At 41.6% G+C, this 17,135-nt stretch overlaps 1 protein-coding gene across 1 annotated transcript in view; it reads left to right on the forward strand.

Annotated features, from left to right (window-relative positions):
• The window catches only part of ENTREP2 (endosomal transmembrane epsin interactor 2), a 526,354-nt gene that overhangs the window by 386,909 nt on the left and 122,310 nt on the right, over positions 1-17,135 (forward strand). The window contains exon 4 of the mRNA XM_075575857.1: positions 963-1,094. Coding sequence (XP_075431972.1) covers positions 963-1,094 — 132 coding nt within the window. The remainder of the gene's footprint in view (positions 1-962; positions 1,095-17,135) is intronic.

Consider the following 17,135-nt stretch of genomic DNA (forward strand, 5'->3'; position numbering starts at 1 on the left):
ATTGTCCCCAATGGGTCCAATTACAATACAGGCAGTCCTCGGTTATCCGACACAATGCGTTACTCAAAATGGCGTTGGATAGCGAAACGTCTTAAAGCGAAACACATTTTCCCATAGGAACACAGTTTAAATGAAAGCTTCCGTTCCTGAAGGCATTTTTAACACTAAAATACACCAAATATTTTATGCAGGCAATAAGATACACAGCACACACATAAATTATATAGTGTATATACTGTATTATATATATATAATATAACATAATATATAATAATATAATATAAAGTATAATATAATATAATATTATATAATATATATATATATATATTATATACACAAACAACTTTGCAAAGCGTTGTAAGAGCGTTGAATAAGCCGTTTTGGCGTTGTAAAAATGAACATAGGTTTGCATTGCATAGCTTTGGATAAGCCATTCGTTGTAAAGCGAAGCGTTGTAAAACGAGGACTGCCTGTACAGTATGATTGTCAAGTAACCAGTCCCTAACGCCTCTAACTTTCCCCACAATGCAATCTGAGGCAGGAGAAAAATAACTTGAAACGTTGGCTCCTATTTAATTGCTCTGAAAGATTGCAGTTTATTTCATTTGAATAGAGACAAAAAATTTCCAGCGCAAGAAAATATGGTTTCTCACTATATTGAATAGAGGCCATTGATTGTTGAGAAATGCAGGGTGAATACTGTAGGGCGTGTCTATTAATGCATCAGTTTAATAGCTATGGGATATCCGCGTGGCAATATTCATAGCTACCTAAAGTTTAATGGAGAGTTACATGTTCCAGCTGAATTCAGTCCACTTAATATACTTCATTTATATCTCCTATTTGGGTCCATGAACCTTTACTTCGTTCTGAATGTTTTTGTAGTCACTTTTGTGGTTCAATAATCAAGAAAAGCTTTATTTCAATTCATTTATATGTGTTAATTACGCTCCTTCTTTTAGATTAATATCAACAGCGACGGAGTTTGTGTTTGCTGTGAAATGCAGCATAAGACATCGGGATGTGGCAACCTGGGAGAAACACTGAAACTTAACCCATTGCAAGAGTGCAGCGCTGTCAGACTAACGCTTAAGGTAGGTTAAACCACAATCTTAGTACAGTAAGTAATACCTGTCATATTCACTGTGCAGCCCATGATAAGCCACAGTAACAATATTCAATGTATAGACCTTCTGTTACTTACCAAACATATATAACTGTCTATGGGCCTCATGCAGAGAGCATCGTTATTTCAAAATTCGCCATTTTTTGTACAATTTCGCGCAGAAACCGGCAGAAAATGACGAGTTACGAAAAACGCGCCATTTTGTTTTTTCTATTGCTAAAACTCGCCTCGCGGCTGGCGAGAACCTCCATCTCGCCATTTTTAAAACTCTCCGAATGCAGAGAGGTACGAACGGCATGTAGCGGCTGTTCGCGCCAGGGAAATGGTGCGATTTTCTCATTTTTGCCGTGCCAGGAAAAGTTGGCAATAAGATGGCGCTCGCCGCCTATAGCAAAGGGGGAAAAAAAGCCGCGATTTTTTTTTTTACACATTTCTGAAGCGCGCATCTTTCCCATTCAAACTCGCCACACGCATCCATGTTAAACATAGCAGAATTCGCACTTTTCTGCATATGGAGAATAAAACTCTCCAAAAAAGCTACTTTTTATGAAATTCGCCAATTTGAAAATTCTATGCTCTCTGCATGAGGCCCTATGTTCTGTATCTACAGAAAGCCCAGGTACAGTAAATAACTCTCTTAGCACTGCTCAGTTGGAATGTTTGCAATAGACGCCCTATTTTTAACAGACACTTCTCACTTAAAGTCTACATCATACATTATATAGGATATTCCAATTAGACTATACAAAAGCAATATGTTGTTTTTTCTGGTGATGTTTATTTATTTTTTTAACCTTAATTTCAGAAGCTTTTAAAAACGTCTCAAATTGTAAATGTAATTAGTCAGTAGCACAGTGATATCAATTTAGGATACAGTATGAAAATGAACCCTACAGAACAAGAGGTAAACCTGTGGTTTAAAGACCACACGTGTTGCTTCAACTCTTCAACCAATCCTGTACTGTATGTATATCTTTATTTATATAGCGTCATTAATGTACATAGCGCTTCACAGCAGCAATACACGTGACAATCATATAAATAACAAATAATACAAATAACACATAATGGGAATAAGCGCTTCAGACATAAAATTGACATTTAGGAAAAGAAGTCCCTGCTCCAAAGAGCTTACAATCTAATTGGTACTGTAAGTAGGAAGAACGTACAGAGACAGTAGGAAGGCGTTCTGTTAAGTGCATCTGCAGGGGCTTCTGTATGATGTTACAAGTTAGTCCAGTTGGTCCCCAACTCCAGTCCCCAACTCCAGTCCTAAAGGACCACTAACAGTGCAGGTTAAGGATACCCCTGGTTGAGCACAGGTGGTTCAGTCACAATGATTGGGCCACCTGTGCTAATGAAAGGAAAGCCTTAAAACCTGCACTGTTAGTGGTCCATGAGGGCTGGAGTTGGGAACCACTGAGCTAGTCAATGCTCTTTTATAGGAGGATTATCACTTAATGCCTATTCAATGTGCAGTAAAGTGTCCTTGCTAGACAAATTGCAGGTGTGAAAATATATAAGGTAGATAAAGAAGAGCGCAAAAGGCCCATAACGTAATACAATTTATTATACAAATGTAAAATAGAACATGGTAAGTATTACACTTACTCTTTTGAAGATATAAAAATACTTTCACACTTTTAAGGAAGTGGGATACCCGTCTGTGGCTGTGTAAAGTCCTCCTCGATCCCTCTGCTTGTTGTAAAAGAAAGCACTCACCTGAAGCCCTCAATGCATGCCACGAGAAACTTTCAGGTTGGCGCTGGAAATTGTGGTGAAAACAGCTCTGCGCACAGGATTCAATCCTACGCGTTTCCTGACTAATTGTCACTTCATAGGGAAAATGCTACAGCCATTGGACTCAGGTTTTATAGCCCCATCAATTAATAAAGGATTTCTTTTCTCAATGTCCATTAGTCATTCTTTCAATTATTTACAGATAAGATATTTACAAAGTTTTTCAGAGGATCCATTCCTAATCTCTAGAGAATAAGTTATACCCACATGTATACAACACTTGCACATGTGCCTACATACTTATGAAGCATGTACAATGTTTGAATATGTGAACGGTCCGTGCCTGCCCACAATGTACAATAACTTAAAAAGATAATTTAAAAAAAAAGTGTCATTGAGTTTTGTATAAGATATTTCCAAAAAATAATAAAAAATGGAAAGGTCAAAAGTATATATAATTAAAAAATGTATGGAATAGCTATAGACTAGAACCAACATTAGAATATACTATATATATATATATATATATATATATATATATAAAAAGAGTTTCAGTAGCGCCACTCGTGAATACAAGTATCAATAAAAATAATTAATTATAAATTATTAAAGTGCAATAGTATGTGCAATATATTACAATATAAATCAATTTAAAAAATATGACAAACAGTATATTTGAATATAAAAAAAATATATGAAAAAAAGGGGGGAAAAAGTGATATAGGAATGTGCTAATGATCAAACAGGGAAAAAATGGGGATAGGATACAAAAAATAGAGTAAAGTCCAACCCTTGATGGAAATCCAGTGCAAAGTCAATGATGGTATATATGAGATGCTGTTCAGGGATCCACGGCTGCTCTCAGAAGGAATGACCAATTCCAACAGGAAAACTATAGAAAAAGAAGAACAGAGAGCGCACCTCCCATAGTGTAAAACAGTACATTTAATCAATAAAAAGCACAAGGGGATTAAGGACACTCACAAGGATAGGAGTTAAAAAGGCAATTTGTGATATATATATATAATCCCCACCAGCAAAGCCACACCGTCCAGGAACACATCTGATTGGTATAGGGTCCCTCAGGTGTATCTGCAGCAGTAGTAGGTGATAGGGAACAAGTTCTCTCAGCGTCCATGTAGTATAGAGATTTTTCAGCCTCAAATCAGCTCCATGCGCTCTCCGGCCGTAAAGCGCACACTGCGTGATGACGTAGTGTCGTGGTTGCCTCCCTGACGCGTTTCGTCACGACAGTAACTTTTTCAAAGGGAATAGCAGCTGAGGGGAGGGCTCGGTATATATGGAAGCTCTCAATCAAGTGGGAGTGGTAACAGAGCAACCAGTGGCCAATCGCCAGTGTCCAGACAGATTAGCAAGGCACTGGCGGTGGGCCAATGAGAATGACCCTTCCAAACCTATCAACACAAGTATACAGTGCCTTTTTAACTCCTATCCTTGTGAGTGTCCTTAATCCCCTTGTGCTTTTTATTGATTAAATGTACTGTTTTACACTATGGGAGGTGCGCTCTCTGTTCTTCTTTTTTTTATATATATATATATATATATATATATACAGGCATACCCCGCATTAACGTACGCAATGGGACCGGAGCATGTATGTAAAGTGAAAATGTACTTAAAGTCAAGCACTACCTTTTCCCCACTTATCGATGCATGTACTGTACTGCAATCGTCATATACGTGCATAACTGATGTCAATTACGCATGTGTAACAGGCTCTATAGTCTCCCCGCTTGCACAGCTTCGGTACAGGTAGGGAGACAGTATTGCTGTTCGGGACGTGCTGACAGGCGCATGCGTGAGCTGCCATTTGCCTATTGGGCGAGATGTACTTACTCGCGAGTGTACTTAAAGTGAGTGTCCTTAAACCGTGGTATGCCTGTATATATATCAAATGGAAATATTACTGTATGCTCATTTGCATGTCTTAGACATGTCTGCAACCCTGCCTTTCACTATTATCACCCAGCACTTCCACTGCAGCAAGGGATTCTGGGAAATGAGCACACAGTGCCACCTTTTGTCTCAAGCTCACATTACATGAACAACCCTTAGGCTGCGGTCCCAGTGACTGCGGCGTGCGCTGTGCGCACAACCCCCGGCCCCCCAATCACTCAGGGCCGAGTACATGCGTCGGCACACATTCAGCAGCCGCGCTGTACTGCAAGATTCCACACACTAAAAAAAATTGTGTGGGGAACTTGCGACGGAGCCGTGGCCACGCCCCCGCCAGCGGTTCAGTGAGGCCCAATGAGGGCGAACCGGCCGCGTGAGGTCATGGCCAAGCCCCCGCAAAAAACCCCGCCATGCCCCCTCCCGTCACAACCTCTCCCTTCGTCCCAGGACCGCGTGTGCAGCGCTGTGCACGCGACGCCTCCCTCCCCCCCCTCCGCCGGGCGCGCGTGCACTGGGACCGCAGCCTTAAGCCAATGCATGCTGTTTTAAACACAGCTTTTAAACATAGGCTGGATGAGATGCAAAGCCAGTAAACCCACTCACAGATAGGCTGTTTCGACCTTGTGGGTCTCTTCAGTGTGAGGTTAGTTGTACTGGCTTTGCTGGTTTGAGACATGAGTAGGTCTTCACCACACATTATTATAATGTGTGGTGAAGACCTACTCTCAGTACATAGACTTACTTTACCCACCTGATTTTTTAAACATATATTGTGTTTTTACATCATATTTTATTTTTTCATTTTTTTTATTTTTTATTATGCATTGTATGTTATTATAGTACGGAATTGATTGAGTGCACAAAATTGTGATTCCTTAACATTACATTGTGGTAATTCTACAACATTTTAGAGTGTTTTACAACCATATAACACCAAATTATATATTATACTAGTTCAGCTAATACATCCAGTTTCACCAAGCGCAGTCTTTTTTTTCTTTGTATATATATATATATATATTTTTTATATATATATATATATATATATATATATATATATATTCAGAATAGTATGAACGTTTGTGCAGTGGAAGAAGCACACAGGAGCCTTGAATGTAAGTAAACTTACTCTGTATTCAAATCATATGAGCTGGCGTAAATGGAACATTTCGGGACCAGTTGTCCTTTCCTCAGACCATACACCAGACAACTGGTCCCGAAACATTTCCATTTACGCCTGCTCTTATGATTTGAATACAGAGTAAGTTTAGGAGGGTCCAGCCCGTTTTGCCCATTTTGCCCGTTAAGCTGGCTATCCAAAGCAAGGGTTAACTGAGCCTTTTCAGAGTGACAAAAATGCTTCCACCCTGGTCATAGCATGTTAAGTGATGTCGTTATGTATCATCACTATGTAAATGCCTTCTCTGTGTGACTCATTGTGTAGCTGAGCTAGCACCCAATTGCTGAGTGATAGACACACACTGAGTCAGAGGGCTGGCCTTTGTGTAGGCCAGATGGATAGTTAAGGGAATTGGAGTGGGATGTGCCAAAACACATAATAACTTCCTCCCCCAAATACACATAACCCCACTCCCCCACTATACATAACTCCCGCGCAATATACATAACTCCCCCCCCAATACAACACACACCTTACCTTTGGGGAGGGCAGGTCTTTTGTGCCATGCCTGTCCCGCGGGCGGGGACAGAAGTTGGACTTCTGGGCAGGCCGAACTTCTGCGGCGGGGGTTGGGACCTACATGGGAGGTCGGGAAGCAGCAGGGAAAGAGGCCCACTGCAGGGGGAGGAGAGCTCGGGCCTGGCAGCCAACAGAGGCACAGCAGCTGGACGTGAATGTTGGGCTTGACCTCTGGCAAGGCTCAATTTGCAGTGCCGGCCGGCCAGGCCCCCGGCAGCCACCAGGACAATTATATATAATATGCTCTTTGGGCCATGGCAGTATGTGTTTCCATCTGATAAACGAACAGTATGTGACATACACGGATTCAGTAAGGACATACGTGGTTTCTTTGTATCCGGGAACATGGTGCACAAATCCCTCTGTCATTGGTGTATCCCTGGATTTATTGAATTTCACAATGCCACTGATTCACAATGTATCTTTTAATATACACTGGCGACACACTTTATTCGAGCTTGGCTAGTCCCACGAATTCGGGTATACCCGGGTGTATTGAGGTTTGTGACTGTTTTCTGCCCGATTACATTGAGTTATTTTTCAGGCAGGGATTGAAGCATTTTATTCCCGCTGGCTGCAATACTGCACAGTATATATATATACACTGCATTACAATTCATGAATTTATGCCATCTGGTAGACACGCGAAGCATTGCAGCCTATTAAATCCTAATCATCCTCATTTAACAGATCAGCCGCCCATCAGCCAGGCATGAACCCAGGCTGGGAAGGCAAATGCAACGGGGCTTGTCAGAGGTGAGGAGCGGCGCATTCCAGGTATCTGCCAGGTACATACCGGGTATTTGCTCGAATAAAGTGTGTCGGTGCAGTACAATGGTCTCGGTTCAATCAGGATCTTAATCCAGCCTTGCTTCAGTTAGGGATGACAAAACAACTGAAACACTGGTTAACACATTTTAATGTTATGAAAAGTTCAGTCCGCGCTCTGGCTCTTTAAACTTGGAGTGTTGGTCCCTCTCAGTTCTCTTGCTGCTTCTGTGTTTATGAGGTGTCTCCCCCACCTCCAAATGTGGTCTCCACCGGAACCCCGATGGTGATACCAATATCAGCAAAACAAGAAAAAACACAAAAGGACACGTGGAGGACAGGAGAGTGAACAGAGACAGCCCCAGCGCGCGGGTCTGATCTCTCAGAACTGAGATTACCCTTCATACTTCCTATGTCATGCCCTACTCCTGTGATAGACACCAGAATCGGGGATTATTAAAGAAATTTTATATGTAAGTTACTAATTTTATTATTTGTTGCTAATACATTATCTATCTCTCATCTTGGTGCGCTTTTGTGTTTTTTCTTGTTTCACATTTTAATGTTACGTTAAGATTTGAAGGGCTTTCGCTCAATCAAACCAATGTCACCAAAATCAAGGTTATGCATGACAGGGAGAAAATAATTGATATAATCTCCGAAATACATAAAGATGCAAAGATATCCTGTTCGAAAGCCTTTTTGGATATAGTCCAACAGCCACTAGTGTATTCAATTTTATGATACATCCAATCATAGCTTAATTAGTAGGTACAATAGTAATGTTTGCTATTCAATTATATTTCAAGCTGAATTAGTTTATCGGAAACACTACAAGTCTCATCGCTGAGGCCCACGAGTCCCAGAAAAATCTTCTATTGAAACTCCGATAGTGCCAATGCACTCAGAGGTGATTTGTAGATAGATTTTTGGGGTTCAAAACTCAGCTTCTCTGAAGTTTCCATTTAAGGGGTTAATTTTGCATGTTCTGTGAAACTGTCGAGACAGGGAGTCTCACAGTGCAAAAAAACCATTATTGCTTGGTACAAGTGGGATAAGTAAGATTCCAGGGTACCAGAGTAAGATAAGTCCGGTACACGGACACTAGATAAACGACCTTCAGTAATGAATAAATGCTATGTTATAACAGATGTTTCTTTATACTAACAAGCTTGAAAGGTTCATTTGTAGTTAAGAAAAAAACTATATCATGCCTTGCTTGAGGAATAGAACCTCAGAGCAAGAGAGAATCATCTAACCAAAAAGACTGCTCTCCATCTATAACCTGACGACATCTTACTTGTTACTAACTGAAGCTTGGGATTGAAAAATGCCTCCAGAATAAATATTGCAACTGCAGGAAACTGTGTCGGAATCTATACTTTCATACAACAAGGATCTTATGGTATTTTCAGTTGTTACATATCAGCATTGAATCTGAGGAACAGACGAACATATATATTTTCAAGCGACTCAAAAGAATTGTCAAGACATTAAATTGGGAAGAAAAAGGAATCAAAATCAACAGTGAATATTTGATTCACCTACGACTTGTAGATGACATTGTTAGTTTTGCACAAGTCTAGAAGACCTCCAGCAGCAAATTGGTGAAATCGCTGAAGCAAGCAAGAAAGTGGGCCTCCATATGAATTTCCGCAAGACCACAGTGATGTTCAACAACTCTGCAAATATTGAAAATAAATTGGATAGAACGCAAAGAAACGTGTTCCGTTCTCCTCAAAACCGGAACTCAGATGTTAAACTCAGCTCAGGCCTGCTTGTTGGTAGTCAAAGACTATCATAAAAACAATTGGGAAACTAAAATAATAAAGTTGAAAAATATACAATTTTTAAAAAGATATGGCGATACAGTAAGTACTTTCAGAATGGGCACTTGGCCTGGTAATCTGGTTTTGGTTCTTAATAATTTGGGGGGGGGGTTTGCTCTTAAAATCTTAAAGGATTTAGGTTTTCTATTTGGTTTTGGAATATAAGATTCTGATTTTCCATATCTGGTTTTGTCCATCTCTAAAATACACATTAAAATATACAGCGTATCTCAAATACCAATGAAAATATAAACACAATACTTGCTTTGTGTAAGTGTGTTAATGCAATCTTAATTATTGAAATGATTTGTCTTTTTACCAGTAAACCACTTTGCCCTTGCATTAAAAGATATTGCCGGTCACTCCAGCACTTATGCCTAATGAGGTTGCAATATTCACACTTCCAATATAGCCATTATTAATAGTGACATGTTTTGGCAAATTTGAAATGTTGCTGTATATGATTCACCAGATCCCATGCCAGCAATTGTCACGAGTTATATATTCTTCATTGTCATGCTAATCCAATTTGTGGTGATTATCATTTCTAAATTTAATGCTTGGGCTAATGAGGGGAGATTAATATTATCCTTCTCAAAAGGAAACGTGCCAATTTTTAGCAGGCGTTTTTGGCAGATGGCACCAATAATGCCTTTTGTTGGCTGGAACCCAATGAAATCCTTGTCTTGCTTAGGATGATGTAGGAAGAGAATCTATCTAGAAACAATATTCAAAATCTAAGAAAATATTATTTTTTCCATATGGGCTGTGTGTTGATAAAAAAAAAAAAACGGTATAAGTAAAAACCTTCTTTTGTAATGGGACTTTGGCTTGTTTCTTTTTGTCTGAGTTAAGTATAATTTGTAAACAAACAAAATGTATCTGAACTACATATACTGTATGTGTATGTTCTGGAAGTATATGGGGATATGTTAACCACTTAAAGCTCCAAGGCTACTGTGACAGGGTGAAGTCAGTCACTAACAGTTATGCCTGGGAGATGTATTTCCGAGTGCTTCATCCAGCACTCAGAGGGTTAACCCAGGAGGAAGGGTTGAGTAATCAGAAGGGAACCAACACACCTGACAACCAGCATGACATATAAGGAAGTCATTGCTGGTAATAAGGTGGCTGTCTCAGAGCTATCCTAGACAAGCTGCTATGCAGACGGATTCACAACTACAGCTCTAAAGTCCCAGTAAGAACTGTTCACATTATTTTTCTGACTGTTTGATATATACTTACGGTTTGGTTATGGATTAGCCAGCCAGCCTGATAGATAGGCTTGCAGTGTTAGTAAGTTCTCCCAAGGTGGAGCAGGATTTATTTTGCTGTATTTTGTTTATGCCTTAAAGGGACAGTGTGCCCACATGTTTAGTTATGCTGTGGAGAAATAAAGCCACTCAAGATTTACTTTAACCTGAAACTACACGTGTGGACTATTGCCTGACCTCGGCTACAGGCCATCCTGCCACAGCTACCCTAAGGATTATGTATGTTAGAGCTGCCAAAGTTCCACAGTAGGCTGTTTCTAAGACATAGTAAATGCTGGGTATGATCAACAGGAAAGAGGCAGGTATACTTAATATCCGCTGTAATCACGACGCTGCATCGAGGTGATTAGAATCCACAGATAATCCAACGTGGTATGTAAGGAACGACTGGTGGGGGTACCTGCACTGAAATTTTACCTCCGTGTCTGTGTGATCGCGGCTCAGCGTGTAATTGCTTGTAATGCCGTCTCCTCTGGAACCGGATGGAGCTTGTCCTGTGTAGCGGAGCCTGCCAGCCTGTAGAGTGTCACTCCAGTCACAAAGAATACAGAAGGTGACCAAAGATTGGTTGAGCAGCAACCCAGCGGAAAAGCACAATCAACTCACCGGGTGTTTACAAAAATAAAAAAGATTTATTGGGTCACATATTAGAAAACAAAAAACATACTAGGGACAAAATAGGGAAAAGTCTGTTGTGCCCTACTCTATTACAAATCAGTCATATGAATACTGAACTCTAACGGCTCATTGAATACCATATTTCGAAAACAACGGTATTCTATTTTTTTAAACCGTGTATCTGACAATGAAAACATACCCAAGCCATCCAAGTAGAACATTTGTACAAAGAAAATGAGGTGGAATTAAACATAATAAATTAAACAAAACAGAATAAAGAAGCACTCACAGTAACCGCAGTTATCTTGCTACAGGTTTGCATTGCTCCAAAAAAGGAGAAGATTAATGACAAAAATGATAAAGATCAAACGACACTCTACTGGGCTTAGTAAAATAGCAAATGTATTACATAGCAAAAAATATCAACGTTTCTGTCTCACTATAAGACAATTGTCAGAGGTTATATTGACAAAGGTCTGGTAGTGGGAGCAAAACATTGATATTTTTTGCTATATAATACATTTATTATTTCCTTTAAGCCCAGTGGAGTGTCTTTTGATCTTTTTTATTCTAATACAGACATTGGGGCCGATGCTATAAGCGTCGATAAGCCACTTGTCAAGCACTTATCAGCCAAAATGCCTACTGCTATTCAGTAAGCCTCGATAAGTGTGAGATATAGGCATGAATCGCCCAAAATGTCAGCCGTCATAAAAAAAAATCGCCGGATAAGCCACTTATCGCCAGGTTCTGAAACTCGTAAAATTCTAGTAGCCGCGATTAGCTCGATAGGCCTCAATAACCTAATCGCGTCTACTAGAATGTTACGAGTTTGGCTCTAGAATGGCGAGTTTCTCCCCAAATCCTCACGCCAACAAAAGTTGGCGTGAGGCTGGTGAGAACCTGCTGAAAGGTGGCGATACAGGACTTAAGAAAAAAAAAAAAGCTTGGGTATCACTCTGGCTACTGATAGTTAGCCTGTGTACATGTGTAGAGTGTAGAGCAACTGTTGTGTATGTGGAGAACTAGGGTTTGTCACCACACGCTACACGACACCTTTGCAGGTGCTTAGGTGACTTGCCCATGTTATGTACTAGGTGTATGTAGTGTGTGATCAAAATACACCAGATAGCCGTGAGTATAATGCCTGTACTCATACGTTATACAGTAGGTCGTTATTATGCTGAAGCAGGAGGGTCTTGTCGCCGGCACACATGAGTGTTTCACAAGCACCACCGGGTGTCGGGATGTGTCCGGCAGCAGCACCTGCTTCCTTGAAACAGAAGGCAAGTTCAGTTTCAGCATAAGAACGACCTACAATGTAAGAGTACAGGCATTATACTCACGGCTATCGGGTTGATCACATACTAGTACATAGCATACACCTAGTACATAGCATGGGCAAGTCACCTAAGCATCTGAGTTCCTCTTACTAGTAATCGTGGAGTGGTATTTCTTTATGTGGTCAACCAGTTTCAGCTTGTCCTCAACCATGCAAGATATCTGCCAGAGTTGTTCAAGCCTGCAACCCTTCTTCAATTCCCTAATAGAATTGTCCATCCAAGGGGTGTGAGGTGAGGGGTGTCATGGGAGACCAGTACTTTTAACACCAAAACCTTCTGGGTTCAATATCACTAAGTACAGGACAAAGTAATTTAACAAACTGAGTTTATTCTGGGTAAACCAGCTGTAGACGGACGTTCACAGAGGTACACAATTGGAGACTTTTGTAAGGTGAAATTATAACAAGGCTTTATTGTGCCTTTTCCTTTTCATCAGGAAACCATCCAAACACAAGGGGGGGGGGGAACAAAGCTTCTATTCACCTGGGAGTGGTTCTAGTGAAATACCATGCAATCCACAACTCCCTTAGTTAAGCATGTCCCCAGCCCCAAACACACAGCATGAAATAAGCAGATATACAAAGTCTCTTAAGAATGAAAGTCTTATCTGTTCCTTGGAGGGAAAATCTCTGTTCCTGGTTCAGCTCCCTTCCCTCAGGGTGTGTCAGCATTCAGGTTTAGAAGTTTTCCCTGTGTCTTGAAAGCAGCTATGCTGTCTTCTGGCAGAGCTCAAGACAGGTTGTGAGAGTAAAGACAACCTCTCCTCTCCAAAGTTCAGCTCAGGTATGAGCTAAGGAGTCACTTCCTGTCTCACAAGACAGGCTTTTGTAAGCAATCTAAATCAGGCAGGTGGTGTTTATTAATTGACTACCAGCAGTTAACCACCACACTTCTAGATTAAAGGCACATTACTTGAACAGGGATTACTCCCCTGTTACACCAACAAATACACAATATAACATACACTTACCACACTGGGGACCTGGGGGGAAGTCTCTAGTCTCACTAGGTGCAGGGACCCACTTCAAATTGGTTTACCCTGTCCACTTCTCTACTTCAGCATATCAGAATTCTGAACACACAGCAACCACTCTGACATGTATCTCCAGTTGGTCCCAGTCAAACTACAGACTCCTTCCCAAAGTGTCTCTCAGATGGACTCCACACTCCTTCCCAGAGTGTGTCTCAGATGGACTCCACACTCCTTCCCAGAGTGTCTCTCAGATGGACTATTGCTCTGATCAGCAGTGTCCCTTATATATCCCTTGGTGGCTATCCTTTAACATTGAGCAAGGGCAGCCAGCAAAGAGAAACAGTGCCTGGGGCTCAGACCTGGTAACTGATTCTATTAGCTAGTCCCCTACCTTTCTCCTGGTCATATCTTTTCTATGGAACAGCTCAGCTAAATGGATTACAGAAACTCCCTCCATAGAAATTATAGGAACATGCACATAACATAATTTGCATTTGCAGGCCTGACATGTTAATTTCATCCCCACACAATACCAAGTATCTAAGCTGGGGGGAATTGCTAACATAGGAATAAATACAGACATAAGGTATTTTATGTAAAAGACAGGACTTAGAATTACACACATCTAGACAACATTCCCTGTACTTCCCCAGACCTTACATACATTGGGCTGAAATATACATTACTTACATTAGCCTGCCAAGGTATATGTTTTTTAGGGGTAACTAGCTGTGTTTTCTCTTTATTAGGTCAGCCAGCTACCCCTACCGTCACAAGGGGTTGTGTGCGAACAGGACCGATAGTATCCATTGCAGCCCCCAAATCTCTATTGTAGTAATGGACAAGAGCACTGGGATCCATGCAGACACTTAATATATCAGAGAAATGCAGGTTTGCCATCAGCCCCTGGGGTTTATGTCACTCAATGATCGATACCTGGTCACTGCCATGGAAAGGGGCCTAATTGGGGGTGGGGGGTTGTAAATGAGAAGAAAATTGTGTGGTGGTCTGCCTAGACAACTGGGTCTTTTGTTAGGCCCGAGATTTCTAAACTGGTTTTGAAAACAAGAGCAAGTGTGTCCCCACTTCTATGGGTAGCAGAGCAAACAAGTTGTGTGAAGCCCAGAGCATTCATTGCGTGGAGAAGGTATTGACCAAATTGAGTGGACTTTATCACTGACCCAGGCATTGAAATCCCCAAGATAAGCCTTCTGGTGTGCTCCAGGACTGGGCCAGCAATGAGGTTTGCAATTTCCTGCAGAAATACCTTGTCATCTCCAGTGGGGCGGTAGATGAGAGAGACTCTAAACCCCACACAGATACAGTAGCAGTCCAGGCAGCAATACACGCACATGATTGAGTTAGCCTCATTGGGAGGGCCCTAAGTTTCAAGTTTGTTTTAAAACAGATTGCCACACCTTCTCTCCTACACTCTTCTCTTGAGCAGTGAATCACAGAATAATTTGTTGGCACAGCAGCTTCTAAAAAGGGGGCTGTATTTTCATCTAGCCAAGTCTCTGTCATACACGTTAGGTCTGAAGATCCAATAAGGTCAGGTATAACAGCTGTCTTGTTCCTAATAAAACTGACATTACATAAGACAATTCTAATAGGGCACACCAGGGTGGGGGGGGGGGGGGAGTTACAGTAGTCACTCAGTTTTTCATAGGGGAAAGGCTGGTGATATTGAAAGGTTGAGCTTACCCCACAGGCTCTGTTGGCAGCAGATTGATCATAACTGATGAAAGGCTGTGTATGGGCCTGAAATGTCGCTTGCTGTGTGGTATGTTCCTTTGAATAAAAGCAACTCTTTTTCAACACCAAAGCCATGTTGTACTGCTTTATGCCTATTTGGATCTACTATTTGCATATGAGTGATATGCTTATCATGGGATTGGGTGCTAAACCTTTTGTGTTTGTTCATGTATACTGCTGAGGGAGCCCACACTGTTGTCAAGCACCTTTCTTGCTGTAGAAAACAATTACATATGACTCCATGCTGTGGTATTTTTGGGACACTGTTCCCTTCCTTTTTAAAGCACATTGACCGCCATACATCAGGTGAGAGACAGCCAGGCCTACCTAGTTACGTGACAAAATGATAAAAATATAAAATCCATTTCATTGGCCCTCCCAAAAACGCAATAACAGTACTGCCAAAAAATATTCAAGAGGCCTCAACAAAGGCCTAATCCAAGGACTGATTACCTATTGTTATCCAGCAGCATCCAGTCCAAAGAGACTGGACATTGGTATCTCAAATCATGCCAGAAATCTCACCTAACCCAGGCAGGGTTTTTGCTAGAGGAGAGAGGAAAGATAGAGATAAATATACTGTAGATTAACCTATATTGATACTGTACCTGTGAACAGACCTGAGATACCTAGAAAATACGCAAATGTAAATATATACAACATATTCAATGAATTTAAGATAGCATACTTCAATGTCTCAAGTGTGTTCACTGGTATCTCCCCACGTGGAGTATAGGTTAATCTATTTCTCTCTCCTCTCCAGAAAAAGCCTTATTTCGCAAAGATTTGTTGCTGTAAAAAATGTATTATTGTGAGGTAACCTCATTGCACATCACACAGAATTGTGTAGTTTGAACCATATTGTGTAATAAAAAAAATTATCATTAAAAAAAAGGCCATTATTGCATGGTTTGGACATGCAATAAGGGCCTCATTAATACAGGGAGATACTGTAACGTACGTGCTCACCACAAACCTGGACTGGACCGCGGGGCTGAGGTGGGGATAGATATACACCGACCTTAGACCACGAAGCCTGATCCGGGTTACAAATTCCGTGGTCGTACGTAGCAGGGTCGGGACTGGAGAAGGCAGGATAATCCGTGGACAAGCCGGGGTCAGGATAGGAGAAGGCTGGGTAAACGATATCCATGCTGGGGTTCGGCAACAGGATGCTTGAGCGAAGGTGCTCCAACGAAGACAGGCACAGGAACGGGAGATCCAGTGCGTCAGCACAAAACAGCACCCCCTAGCCGGGTACAGCTGTGAGTAGTGGAGACCACTGGGAGCAGGAGATTGCAGCAGGTATCAGGAACAACGATGCAGGCCTCTGCAATGGAGAGTATGCAGCAGGTAACAGGATGCACCGATGCAAGCCTCTGCAGGAGAGATAGGGGATCCAGTAAATCAGCACAAACAGCACCCCCTAGCCGGGTACAACTGTGAGTAGCGGACGCCACTGGAAACAGGAGATTGCAGCAGGTATCAGGAACAACGATGCAGGCCTCTGCAATGGAGAGTATGCAGCAGGTAACAGGATGCACCGATGCAGGCCTCTGCAGGACTGGAAACAGGGCACAGGTACTGCAGACAGGACAAGAAACACTGAGGCTTCAGTGTAACCGCGGCCGCGCGGTGGGGTCTGCCAGTAACTGAGAACTAAGACAAGAAGGCCAGGCAGGCCAAACACAGGCTGTGGTAAACACAGTTACTAAAGAAAGTCTATGTCCAGCAACTTCCTGGTGGGCAGGGCAGGAGTTAAATAGAACAGACAGCCAATCAGACAGAGCTGCATAGGAGGCAGCAAGAAGCAGGCTGCAGTCTAATTGCACAAGCAGGTGATTCTTGATTGCAGGTTCAAGGGAGAGTTTCCTAGGACAAGGTTTCAGCAAAACCCAGGAGCGGATTCCTTACAGATACAAAGCTGTTTTTGCATAGAAATGCTCCTACAGTATCAGAGTTTAAAGAAATAGACCCCTAAGTATGTACTGTATGAGTACATATTGTGATGCCTCAGTCACGCTGCAGGGTCTTTTGTCCCGGATTAATGGCAGGAAAACTTAGGATTCGTTTAACAGGGTTTATTTACAGGG

Source organism: Ascaphus truei, chromosome 18 (genome assembly GCF_040206685.1).
Source record: "Ascaphus truei isolate aAscTru1 chromosome 18, aAscTru1.hap1, whole genome shotgun sequence".
Classification (NCBI taxonomy): Eukaryota; Metazoa; Chordata; class Amphibia; order Anura; family Ascaphidae; genus Ascaphus; species Ascaphus truei.